Source organism: Saccopteryx bilineata, chromosome 1 (assembly GCF_036850765.1).
Source record: "Saccopteryx bilineata isolate mSacBil1 chromosome 1, mSacBil1_pri_phased_curated, whole genome shotgun sequence".
NCBI lineage: Eukaryota > Metazoa > Chordata > Mammalia > Chiroptera > Emballonuridae > Saccopteryx > Saccopteryx bilineata.
This window is the reverse complement of record NC_089490.1, coordinates 95963184-95977073: the sequence shown is the minus strand read 5'-3', so window position 1 is coordinate 95977073 and position 13890 is coordinate 95963184. Positions and strand designations below refer to the sequence as shown.

The following is a 13890-nucleotide window of genomic DNA, read 5'->3' as shown; positions in this document are numbered from 1 at the left end:
TTAGAGTAAATCATTGTATTCGGCTTCAATGACACTATGTTGAAGTACAAACAAACCTGAAATCTTAGAGGTTTAACAGAAAAGTTTATATTCAGAGAAAATGAGAAGGTGGTAGGGAGTTGAACAATGTTTTCATAAAATAAAAGAAGTATAGATCGGCCTAGCGTGCGGAGGACCCGGGTTCGATTCCCGGCCAGGGCACACAGGAGAAGCGCCCATTTGCTTCTCCACCCCTCCGCCGCGCTTTCCTCTCTGTCTCTCTCTTCCCCTCCCGCAGCCAAGGCTCCATTGGAGCAAAGATGGCCCGGGCGCTGGGGATGGCTCTGTGGCCTCTACCTCAGGCGCTAGAGTGGCTCTGGTCGCAACATGGTGACGCCCAGGATGGGCAGAGCATCGCCCCCTGCTGGGCAGAGCGTCGCCCCTGGTGGGCGTGCCGGGTGGATCCCGGTCGGGCGCATGCGGGAGTCTGTCTGACTGTCTCTCCCCGTTTCCAGCTTCAGAAAAATAAAAAAAAAAAAAAAAAAAAAAAAAAGAAGTATAGAAGGAGGCCCTAGCCAGTTGGCTCAATGGTAGAGCGTCGGCATGGCGTGCAGGAGTCCCGGGTTCAATTCCCGGCCAGGACACACAGGAGAAGCGCCTATCTGCTTCTCCACCCCTCCCCCTCTCCTTCTTCTCTGTCTCTCTCTTCCCCTCCCGCAGCCGAGGCTCCATTGGAGCAAAGTTGGCCCGGGCGCTGAGGATGGCTCCATGGCCTCTGCTTCAGGTGCTAGAATGGCTCTGGTTGCAACAGAGCAATGCCCCAGATGGGCAGAGCATCGCCCCCTGGTGGGCATGCTGGATGGATCCTGGTCGGGCGCATGCGGGAGTCTGTCTGACTGCCTCCCAGTTTCCAACTTCAGAAAAATACAAAAAAAAAAAAGTATAGAAGGAAAGCTATATATGTGGTTAGAATGGAGAGAGAAAGTGGAAGATGTGTGGTCATGAACAGATGAAAGTGTGATGGTTAATGAATATTAGGACTCTGGATAAACAAAAAATATAAATGTGCTTGGATAAAATTCTTTAACTTGCAAAACAAAAACTTATTTTATTTATTTTAAAAATTATTTATTGATTTTAGAGAGAGAGGAAGAAAGAGACAGAAACGTTGATCTATTTCTGTATGTGCCCTGACCAAGGATTAAACTGGCAACCTTGCCAGACTAGGTGATGGTGCAGTGGATAGAGCATCGACCTGGGACGCTAGGACCCAGATTCAAATGTCCAGGTCGCTGGCTTGAGGGCAGGCTCACTAGCTTGAGCGCCGGGTTGCTGGTTTGAGTTTGGGATTACAAACATGACCCCATGGTTGCTGGCTTGAGCCCAAAATTTCTACCTTGAGCAAAGGGTCACTGACTCAGCTGGACCCCCTCCCCATCCCGTCCCCGGGTTAAGGCACATATGAGAAGCAATCAATGAACAACTAAAGTGATGCAACAAGTTGATGCTTCTCATCTCTCTCCCTTCCTGTCTGTCTGTCTGTCTGTCTCTTGGTAAAAAAAACAACACAAAACTGGCAACCTTTATGCATTGGTTTGACACTAACCAACCGATCTGGTCCAGGCAGTCATTTTATCATATCTTCAAAAACGATCAGCATGAGCACAGGACTTAATAATATCACATAAAAAAAAAGATATGGCAGAAATCAGAAGAAACATCTAAAATTGTTGCAAGGGTTATCTTGGAAATGGGGGTGGGTGGAAGGAGTGGTTGGGCAGAGTGTGACAGGAAACTTCTCATATTTCACTATATACTTCGCATCTCTTTGAACTGTGTGTACCTACCATTTTGATAAAGATAAAATTTAATTTAAAAACCTAAACATACATCTGGTAATTAGAGCATGAAAGAAACACATGGTTACGTTTTAGTAAGTTTAATGGTATTCCTGGAGGGGACTCAAGTCATTTTTCAGTGATTTTAAACTTTTGAAATTAGAGGTTAATAGCAGTACAAAGTCTAATGTGAATGAAGACTCAGAGGCAGGGGAGGAATAAAGGAATTAGTGAAAAGTACATAGCTCTATCAATAGAAAGATTGAGTAAACAGATAAGAGACCTCTTCAAAGGGCATCTTACATTCCAGTTCATGAGTAAACTGTTAGATGCCTAGTAGCCTTTGTTGATATAAGAGATGATTATTTAATTGCAATAATGGAAACTTAGAATTGTGTTCTGTGCCATGAGTATTCCCAAATGGAAGCATCTGGCATTATACTCTGTTTCAGACTTAGTCTCATAAATTCTTGTTTTCATACACCTTTTCTTCTTCCATCTTTTCTTTATTTAAAAGTATCCCCACCACCATTAGCAGCACAATGATAAAGCCATAGAATTAATGATCATCTTTCACTCAGAGATAAAAGAATTGGTTTTAAAACAAATCTGAAAAAAGTAATTTGGCTATACTAAATAGTAAATTTAATGACGAAAACATCATTTTACAACAGACTAGATTCTGATTTATCTCAGGTGGCTTAGTTTAGGATAGAAATAAACTAAGTTTTGCATTGACTCTCTAATTTAGCATTCATCGGAAACAAGAGAGTTTGTTATCAAGTCTGGATTAGGGCTTGAGAGTTTCCAGGTGATATGGAAGCCACTAGTCTGGGACCACACTTTAAAGACCTCTAGATCAATTCTTTGATGTTTTCTGAAATCCCTGCTCATGTGTTCCTTGTGCTTTTACAAACATGTTACACTGGGTGAAGACTAAGAAGCTCTGCTTGGGTCAAGTGCTTAAGTCAGGGGCTCCACATTCTCACACAGCTATACTACTACTGTTTCTTTCTGAAAAGGCTTTTTTGGGCGTACAGCTGGTAGAATGTGTGTGCTCCTCACTGAAAGCTGCCTCCAGAATGCCCTGCATGGACTGCTTTGCTTTCTTCCTAAAATCTTTCCCCATTAAGGCATAGAGGAAGGGATTGAAGCAACTGTTGGCAGATGCTAGAGCAATGGACACATGGTCCCAGGATAGCAGAGCTTCCCTAAAGGGATTGTTTGGGCCAATAATCAAGAAGAGGACTCCAACGATGTGGTATGGGGCCCAGCAGACAAGGAAGACAGCCACTACTACCATGGTCACTCGGAAGGTTTTGCTACGAGACTTGGTGAAGCGACTCCTTCGTACTCGGAAGATGATGAGGCTGTAACAGGCCACCATGACAATAAAGGGCAGTAGGAAACCCATCACTAGCCTTGTGATGGTTATTACCACCAGGGGTGTTGAAACAAAATTGTCATATTCAAAGTGGCCTTTATTATCATCTTGTAATGGCTCAGTTGTGTATGAAAAATTGTAATAAGTATCGGAGTAGAGCTGAAGAGTGGCGTTGTCAAGAGTCCCATTTTCCGGTCCATCATAGATGAAATCCAAATCATTGTATGAGTTATCATCACCATAATTGTAGCCACACCTAATATGGTTGTCTACAGTGAATGTGTCCCGGTATATGAACACAGGTATACACATTGCAAAAGCTGCAACCCAGATGCATCCACAGACAGTGAAGGCTGTCCTTACATTGCGGTGATTCTGGCACCAGATTGGCTTGAGTACCAAAAGACAGCGGTCCAGGCTAATGGTAGTTAGCAGGAAGACGCTGGCAAACATATTGAGGATGATGATGGAGGGAATGAGCTTGCACAAGAACCAACCATAAGGCCAGTGTCCTTGGAGAGCTATGTGAACCAGGGAGAAGGGCAAGGAGAGGCAGCAGAGAAAGTCTGCCAGTGTGAGATGGAGAAACCAAACTGTGTTCACTGTCCACTTCATCTTTAGGCCAGCCACCCACAGCACCAGCCCGTTGCCTGGTACTCCCAATAAGAAAGTGAGGCTGAGAATAACCATGGGGAAAATCGCTTGGGGTTCCTTCCAGGGCTGTAGGTCAGTTGAATTGGCCTCATCAGGGAAAGACTCCATTGCTAAATATCTGCCAAAAAATGAACAGATCTGTTTAAAGTAACATTGTCTTTTATTAAATAAGTACTCTTAGAACTCTAACCTTCTCACACAGGTCCTCACACTGTTTTATTTACTTTTTAAATTGATTTTAAAGAGAGAGGAAGGGAGAAATAAAGAGAGGGAGAGAAACATTAATTTGTTGTCCCACTTATTTATGTGTTCATTGGTTGATTCTTTTTTTAAAAAAGATTTTATTTATTCATTTGAGAGAAGAGAGGGAAAGAGAGAAGGGAGACACAAGTGGAGAGGGGCAGGAAGCATCAATTCCCATATGTGCCTTGACCAGGCAAGTGCAGGGATTTGAACAGGTGACCTCAGCTTTCCAGGTCGATGCTTTATCCACTGCACCACCACAGGTCAGGCTCATTGGTTGATTTCTGTATGTACTTTGACTGGGGATGGAACCCACAAACTTGGCGTATCGGGATGATGCTCTAATCAACAGAGCTACCTGCCCAGGAGGGCCTTAGAACCACACAGGTCCTCACACTGTTTTAGTTTCTATTCCTTGACTTCATATTGGATCACACGAAACATTCTCTGATAGACCATTTAAAATCTACCAATTTAAATGCACATAGAAATAATAACCTTATTTGGAAGTTTATACCAATGTAAATTTCTCCTGTTTCTTGCACTTTTACAATCTCATTCTCCATTGTTTTTCCCTCCTTATCTAATATTCCCTATTAAAAATGAACAAATGGGTTTAATGGACAAACAGTAACTTCTATACCAGGGGTTCCCAACCTGAGATCCATGAAAAGGCTTTGAGAAGCTCCATCACCATTTCAAATAATATGGAAATTTTAAACATTATGTATTTTCATTTCCTTAAGGGCAGAAGGCCCATTCACTCCCTGCACCAGATTTTCCAAGGACTCACCACCGCAAAAAAAGGTGTCCTAGACTCAGTTATGTTTTTCAGATACAACCTCAGCTGTTCTTTTGACTGTTCAATTTCCCAAGAGTTATTTATGCTCTTGGCATTGATTTCCTCACCACATATCATCTTTCTTTCTTTTTTTTTTTTATTGAATATAACAGAAACAGTAACTTTTTTATTATGGAAGTAGAAAATATGCATAAAAATTTAGAAAATATAGACAAGAATAAGAAAATAAAAATGTCATATTCTGCCAATAAGCAGAATACTTTACTGCTTTAGTGTCTTAATTTACACCTTCTGGATTTTTCATATGTTACATATATGTGTACATATACACATATACACACACTTGTACTATATATACTTACGTATATTTCTGTTAAAAAATTTAACAAAATTAGGTCAAATGTGCATATTTTTTCTTAAACATTTTTAATTGTGCTAAAATACATGTAACATGAAATTCAGCATCTTAACCATTTTTAAGTGTAAAGTTCAGTAGTGTTAAATATATTCATATTATTATGCAAAATCCAGGACTTTTTCACCTTGCAAAACTGAAACTCTATCCTATTGTATCACTTTCTACGTCCCTCTCCCCCAGCCCCTGGCAGCCACCATTCCACTTTTTTCTATTTCTGCAATTGACTACAATACAAATAGAACCATACAGTGTTTCTCCTTTTTCTTTTTTATTTTGTGTGACTAGCTTATTTCACTTAGCGTAATGTCCTTAAATTCATGCATGTTGTAGCATGAGTCAGAATTTCCTTTGTTGTTAAGGCCAAATAATATTCCACTGTATGTCTAGACCACATTTTGTTTATTCATTCATCTGTCACGGGACATTTGAATTGCTTTTACTTTTGAGCTATCATGAACAATGCTGCTATGAATGTGGGTGTAAATGCATATTGTTTTATTTTATTTATTTATTTTTGCATATTGTTTTATAAACTGCTTTTTCCCCCCCAGTTATCAGTCTCTACATTATACAGTACAATTGTTCCTTAAGGAGTAGTCTATCTTTATTCAACTTATTATTGTTTGTTGTTTTTTTTTTTTGTATTTTTCTGAAGCTGGAAACGGGGAGAGACAGTCAGACAGACTCCTGCATGTGCCCGACCGGGATCCACCCGGCATGCCCACCAGGGGCGATGCTCTGCCCACCAGGGGGCGATGCTCTGCCCCTCCAGGGCATCGCTCTGCCCCGACCAGAGCCACTCTAGCGCCTGGGGCAGAGGCCAAGGAGCCATCCCCAGCGTGCCGGGGCTATCTTTGCTCCAATGGAGCCTCAGCTGCGGGAGGGGAAAAGAGAGACAGAGAGGAAGAAGGGGAGGGGGGTGGAGAAGCAAATGGGCGCTTCTCCTATGTGCTCTGGCCGGGAATCAAACCCGGGTCCCCTGCACGTCAGGCCGACGCTCTACCGCTGAGCCAACCGGCCAGGGCTTTATTCAACTTTTTAAAATGTCCCCAAAATGTCTTTTATAGCTGACTTGCCCACAATTATATCCAATCTAGGATCTCACTCTTATCAGGATGCTATGTTTTTTAAATCTTTTAATTTAGCCTAGTTTATCCTTTCCAAAGATACCGGCTTGTTTTTGGGTCTATTATTTTTACTACTCACAAATTACAACCTTATGTAATTTGTTTTCTGCTCTTATCACTTCACTAAAATTACCTTTAAATAACAAGTCCAAACATCTCTCTCTCTCTGTCTTTATCCTCCAGAATAAAATATGTATCATTTGAGACACTACTCAACACTCCCTTCTCTTGGCCTCTGTAACGTTACTACCCCCTAATTCTTAATATTCTCTAAAATGTACTCTATTGTTTTCCGGAACAGGTCACTATTCCAAGTTAATGCTATTTTCTGTTCCTTTGCTAATGCTCTTCTATCTGCAATTATGTCCTTCACTTTAACCTCTTCTTTGCTTTATTTTTAATCTCCACCTGTTTAAATTCCAGCTATTCTTCAAGATCCAGTTCAAATATTTTCCTTGAAACTTCCTCTAATTATCCCAATTAGAAATTAGTTCTTTAGCCTCTTGAATTATTTTCATGTATGTAGTTTGAACTTCTTTTCTTACTCTGAGTGTCATGACACATTTTATCTTATAATTATGATGATGGCTGTTCTATTTGTCATACTGGCCTTAAATTTTATGATGGCAAAAAATGAGTCTTGTTCCTAAGTGCTTGTCCCACAGATGTTAGCACAATGCCTTATATGCCCCCCAAATTAAATACTACTTGAATGGGTGGATGTTCATTTGGTGGATTTATTAACAAAACAAAACTAAGTTTAAGATTCTTATTTTATCCATTTAATTTAGTAAGGATACTGTCTCTTCTAACTTCCTTTTTGTTTCCAGTTCCTAGTTCTTAGTGGCTAAAATAAGATTTTGTTTCCTTAGGTAGAGATACAAAATGTTTCTGCTGCTAAGAAATAGTTCTGCTGAGCTAACTAAATGTCATAAGACCTTAAATAATTAGCAGAAGTTAAAGTAACTGAATCAACAAAATAATAACTTAAAAAAGTTATTCTCATTCTCTTTCTTATAGCCCTATCTACTTCAAGGGCTATCAGGGTCCCATTATTTCCTGTTGTGCACGGCAACGACCCTGGTCCCCTATCCTACTTCAACGCACGTATTTATGTGTAGGTCCATAAAATACTGAGAGAAGGACAGAGCTTAGAATTCTAGGGCTGAAAAGAAACTTAGCAATCATCTCTCCTTGTTTCTACTTTTATTTTGTAGTTTTTGACACTGATTCTCAGCAAATTGGTTGGATTTTACCATACATGCTACTAGGAGGGTTCTCAAATCCTAAATCCAATGACTGTCAGGTTAATACTCTTTGTATTGAATACTATAAAGAATCACACAATTAAGAAGCCTTTGGTATTGTTAATAAGGGTACTGAGAGCTGCACAAATTGAAGTGTTAAAGACAGACAAGAGCAAAATTTTGATACAAATCAACTGAGTAATCTGGTATGAGCTATTTTAAATATCCCATATTGTCTGTCTTGCAATGAAGTCTATATAAATGAATTTGAAAGTCTTTTAGAACAAGACAGCTTGATGATCCTCCAAGTGTTTTGACTAAATTATATCTCAACATTTAAGGTAAAAAGAGAATTAAAAAAATTTTTTTTAGTACTGAATTTGAGGCAGGATAGTAAAAAGCTAGGAAAATTTCTTGGCAAGTACAATAGGCAAACTGAGACAACTAGCTGAACAAACTAGCTGAGAAATTTACAGCCAGATACAGCAAGCCTGGTCCCTAGAGATAACATCTAGGCTTCAGGTGTACTTTAGCTCTGGCCTAGAAAAGCAGCAAAACCAGGTAGGCAACAATGACCAAAGACCCCAGGGGCTGACCAATCAGTAGCGAGCACAACCCTGAAAGGGCACACCTAGAAAAGCTGATGAATATTCTATTGAAATCCTTCCCTGGATAAAGAAGATGTGGTGCATATATACAATGGAATACTCCTCAGCCCGAAGAAATGATGACATTGCCATTTACAACAACGTGGATGGACCTTGAGAACATTATACTGAGTGAAATAAGTAAATCAGGAAAAGCTAGGAACTATATGGTTTCATATATAGGTGGGATATAAAAATGAGATTCATGGACATAGATAAAAGTAAAGTAGTCACTAGGGGAAGTATGATGGAGGTAGGGGAGTAAAGAGGGACAAATATACAGTGACAAAATGATTTGACTTTGGGTGATGGATACACAACACAATCAACAGTTCAAATGCTATAGAAATGTTTACCTGACACCTATGTATTCTTATTGATCAAATGTCACCCCATTAAATTGAATTTTCTAAAAAAAAAATAAAAGAAAAAAAGAAGAAAGAAATCCTTTCTTAAACTCCCAGTCTTAAAATACCCTCAAAACAAAGGACCCAGGTACTCTCCCTCCTGGGGGCATGCCCAAGGCTTTCCTTCCCCCTCACCTCCTTCCTCCCCCACAGGCATACATACCTCCTAAACTCTGACGGTCCCCAGGAGATTTGCAACTAGGGAAGCGCAGGAAGTGGCAGCTCATCCTGGGCTAGCACCCTCAAGCTGTCTCCAAAGCCCACTTCTCTCTGCTCGTTGGTTTACCACAAGGTTTCTAGATAGTCAAAGTAACCCCACCTAGGCTCTTTCCTATGGCTTCTTCTAGGCCCTTCCTTATTTCACTGTCCTTAGCTTTAATAAACTTATTCTTAAAATCACCTGGCCCCATGTTGTGAAAACTTTTCTGCACAAAGTCAAGAACCCACACACTACTGGTTGGCCCTCGACAGACCCAAAGGTCCAGGTCCCTTTTCTGGTAACAAATTGACTGGCAATAACTAAAAAGATAAGTAAAAATTGAAACTAAAATTCAACTTTAATAGGAAAAGCAGATTCCAGAACTAAATACTAATGAAAGAATAATAGCAGCAAGAAGGAATAAATTCAAGGATAAATTAAAAATAAGAGGGAATGAACTAAGAATAGACACACATTAATATAAATATGTGTGTGTGTATATATATATACACACATACATATATAAATGTGTATATATATAAATATGTATATATATACATATATAAATGTGTATATATATGTATCTAATAGGCAATCAATGATTTGAAAAACAAAACTATTGGGGGAAAATTGTAATCAAAGGTCAGAAGAAGAATCACAGTCAACCTAAGAGGGGGGAGAATGACATAAATATTCACTATTAGTTCAGAATGAATATACCAAGAGAAAAGATTAATAGAGGGTAGGCTATTTAGAAGAAGAAAGGTGAATATGCAGAGAAAACAAAAGATACATAAGTTGGGAAGAAATATGGGGAAAAAGAAGATAATGACTCGCCAACCATAATGTATAATAAGCAAAGCAAGCTAGGTGCCAGTTGTCCAGTCGATCTGGGGTTTCTTACCAGAACCCTGAGACAGTAGCCAGAAACCTCAGCACCATTCAGGAGACTTCCACGGATCCTGTCTGCGCCTCACACTTCACGATTGAGCTGTGAAATATGTTTAAGAAATTTGCTGAGCTTTTTTCTCTATTCACTCTATTTTCCTTAGCGTTGATAATTTGAACTCCACACTTCTGACTATTATTGGGCCTCACAGGAAGAGTTTCGAAGTGAGTCATTTCTAAATGTATCAGATAAGAAAAGAAAAAAAAAAACCAAAAAACAGAAGTGGGAGGGTAGACTGCTCAGAAATTTTCTGCAGGACAGAGCATGGTTAGGAAAAGAATACTTCTGTGCATAAGCGACTCAGTTTTGTTCTCTTTTGTTTTAGGTCATCAAAATAATCTCTGGTATGTGAGGATGGGGGTCTGAAATGCTTGGAAGGAATGACCTGCATGGAATGACCACATAATGAGTCTCAAATAACATCTCTGAAATGCTTAATATGTGTAAAGAAATGGGCCATGACAAAAACGGAAAAATTAAACTATGTTCTTATCTCTTGAGATTAACAATCTAGTAGAAATACATACACGAAAAACTATAGTGCAACCCAGACTATAATAATATAAATGTAGAAGTAAAATAGTAGAGCATAACAGGCAATAGTGTATGTAGCTTGGGGCAATCAAAGGTCCTCCCCCCCAGCAAGAGAGACAGAGACAGACAGAGAGAGAGAGAGACAGAGAGAGGGACAGATGGGGACAGACAGGCAGGAAGGGAGAGAGATGAGAAGCATCAATTCTTTATTGCGCCTCCTTAGTTGTTCATTGATTGCTTTCTCATATGTTCCTGGAGGGGGGGGGGCTCCAGCAAAGCGAGGGACTTCTTGCTCAAGCCAGTAACCTTGGGCTTCAAGCCAGTGACCTTTAGGCTCAAGCCGGATGAGCCTGTGTTTAAGCTGCAACCTCGAGGATTCGAACCTGCGTCCTCTGCATCCCAGTCTGATGCTCTATCCACTGCACCACTTCCTGGTAGGGTAGGAAAGTCTTAAGGTAGAAATTAGATAAGGTAGTAATAAGGTTTTAAAACATGCCCTGGCCGGTTGGCTCAGCGGTAGAGCGTTGGCCTGGAGTGCGGGGGACCCGGGTTCGATTCCCGGCCAGGGCACATAGGAGAAGCGCCCATTTGCTTCTCCACCCCCCCCTTCCTCTCTGTCTCTCTCTTCACCTCCCGCAGCCAAGGCTCCATTGGAGCAAAGATGGCCCGGGCGCTGAGGATGGCTCCTTGGCCTCAGCCCCAGGCGCTAGAGTGGCTCTGGTCACGTCAGAGCGACCCCTCGGAGGGGCAGAGCATCACCCCCTGGTGGGCAGAGCTTCGCCCCTGGTGGGCGTGCTGGGTGGATCCCGGTCAGGCGCATGCGGGAGTCTGTCTGACTGTCTCTCCCCGTTTCCAGCTTCAGAAAAATACAAAAACAAACAAACAAAACAAACAAACAAACAAAACATATGGGACTTGCCTGACCAGGCAGTTTTTGAGTGAAGCAGAGTGAGAGGTAGGTGGGTGGGAGAGTGGTTTAGGCGTTGGGGAACGAGGAGGAGTCTGGTGAATTAGATTGTGTTTCATCACTAAAAAGTGAGTAAAATTGAAGTGGAAACTTAAACAATGATTTCTGCTTAAAGTATACATCATAAAGACTTGTCATCCACATTATTATTTTATATATATGCATATGAAATAATTTATTTGGGTCAAAAGTATTTGAACACTCTTGCCTATGGTAAAGGCCTCAGTCCATATTAATCAACTTATTGTCCAGTCAATAGTATCTGCTCCTCCTCTTGTTATCAGTCAAATCACTGTGAAGTATTTCAGAGGCAAAATATACAAGAAAAATGCCAAAAGTTGAGTATTTTTTAAAAGATTTTATTTATTCATTTTATAGAGGGAGATGGAACAAGAAGTATCAACTTTTAGTTGCTTCACTTTAGTTGTTCATTGCTTGCTTGTTGTATGTGCCTTGATTGGGCAAGCCCAGGGTTTTAAACCGGTGACCTCAGTGTTGTAGGTCAATGCTCTATCCACTGTGCCACCACAGGCCAGGCCAAGAGTTGAGTTTTATTTTTTTTATCTATCTATCTATTTATTTATTTCCATTGTTATTATCTACCAGAGTAATACATACTTTGAAAGAAAAAAATTAGTTGAAATAATACAGAAGTATACAGAATGAAAGATTTGCCCAGACCAGATAGATCCAGTTGGTTAGACTAGAGCATCGTCTTGATATGCAGAGGTTGCTGGGTTTATCTCTGGTCAAGGCACATACAAAAACAGATAGATGTTTCTGTCTTTCTCTCTCTTTCTCCTGTCCCGTCTCTCTAAAATCAAATAAAATTTTAAGAAAAGAATGAAAAATTTTATTTCTAATTCTACTGCCTGGGAGTAACTATTAAGATTTATTTTACATACAATAATCTATAATTCTCCCATTTGACTAGGGAGAGAGAAGCTGTAAAGGCATTTCAAGCAGGTAGAAAACAGGAGCACATGTTAAGGTGGTGAGCCCAGCCTGCATGAATGACACATAAAGTGGCTTGGCTGGAGTAGCAGGACACACTAAGGAGTAAGGAAAGGTAAGTAGAGGGCTTGAGTTAGAATGCCAGCTCTACCCTTTACTAACTGTGTGGCTGTACAGAAGTTATTCAAACTCTGTGTTTTTATTTCCTCACCGGCAAAACAGGGATTGTGCCAGATGTTATCTACTTGTACTCCAGCCCATTTCCATCCTTCCGTAATATCTCTGTACTGGAAGCCTGGGCGCTGCATTTCCTCCACGGGGGCTCTGGAAAAGCTCTGTCGGATGGGCATGGCCATGTGTAGCTGGGAAATGAAGAGAAAAGGGAATCATTGCATTTGATCCTGGAACTTAGTTTATGCAGAGATTGCAAATCTATTTTAAAAGCCAAAGAACAAAAAACGAGAAAATAGAATAAACATAAAAACTACTAAAATAAAACACTCAGAGAGAGATAGAAGGGTAGTCATTTAGTTTTTGGTTTCTGCAGAGGCAGAAAACTCTGGTGGATTCCTGCAATAGAGACTGTGGGTGTGGCCATGGCAGCGCTGCCGGGATTAGTAGTTTCAGCAGCAGCCACAGGCCTGTGAGTTCCTAGACTCCTGCTGAGCAGCAAGAACCCCAGTGTCAAAGACAAGTACACACCTGCCCAGTCTAGGTAACTTCCTTGTTCACTTTTCCAATTTTAAGGAAGCAGTCTCTCGCAGTTATATTATTTTCCCCTCTTTTATTTCTCTAGTCCTTCCAATATTTTTGTATCCAAATCCTTGTATTAAATACCCTGTTTGAAGTACTTATAATGGTTTCTATATCTCTGGCTGGGTAATGATCAAATCAAATATGTGCTGTACCTACTCTATAGGATTGTTAATATAAATAAATACACGCAAAGCACTTAAAACAGTGCTGGCCTTCAATAAACGGTAGCAATTATTGTGTCAAAAAACTAATGTGGCTTCCAGTTACCTATTAGATCAAAACTAGTCTGCCCTCTTGGATGTGTAGCAAATAATCAACAGGATGTTCCCTTCCCAATGTTAAGTCGCATCTTTTTTGTCAAATCCAGTTTCACCTGATGGCTCTCAAGGATGTAGATTAGACATGCTCTCTGCTTCCTACAGCATAACTGCTGAATTATGCATATAGTTATAGTAAAATCAAGCAGGAATGCAAATTGAAGAACAAAGTCGCCCAGAAACTAAAGTAATTCAGTTGAAAAGTAAATAGAACATAGAGAAATGCAAATCAAAACGGCAATGAGATACCACCTCACACCTGTTCGATTAGCTGTTATTAGCAAGTCAGGTAATAGCAAATGTTGGAGAGGCTGTGGAGAAAAAGGAACCCTCATCCACTGTTGGTGGGAATGTAAAGTAGTACAACCATTATGGAAGAAAGTATGGTGGTTCCTCAAAAAACTGAAAATAGAACTACCTTATGACCCAGCAATCCCTCTACTGGGTATATATCCCCAAAACTCAGAA

General features: G+C 40.3%; 1 protein-coding gene across 1 annotated transcript; it reads right to left on the bottom strand.

Moving 5' to 3' along the window:
- Positions 1-529: 529 nt before the first annotated feature.
- C3AR1 (complement C3a receptor 1) lies at positions 530-10019 on the bottom strand. The gene is made up of 2 exons (XM_066261589.1): positions 9850-10019; positions 530-3973 (listed from the first exon to the last, which is right to left on the bottom strand). Exon 2 carries the CDS (start codon positions 3961-3963, stop codon positions 2803-2805), a length of 1161 nt encoding a protein of 386 aa, XP_066117686.1. The 5' UTR covers positions 3964-3973; positions 9850-10019; the 3' UTR covers positions 530-2802.
- Between the last annotated feature and the right edge of the window lie 3871 nt (positions 10020-13890).

Bases quoted from the DNA above. Each gene is read 5' to 3' on its own strand.
- C3AR1 (XM_066261589.1), bottom strand. From the start codon at position 3,963: ATGGAGTCTTTCCCTGATGAGGCCAATTCAACTGACCTACAGCCCTGG.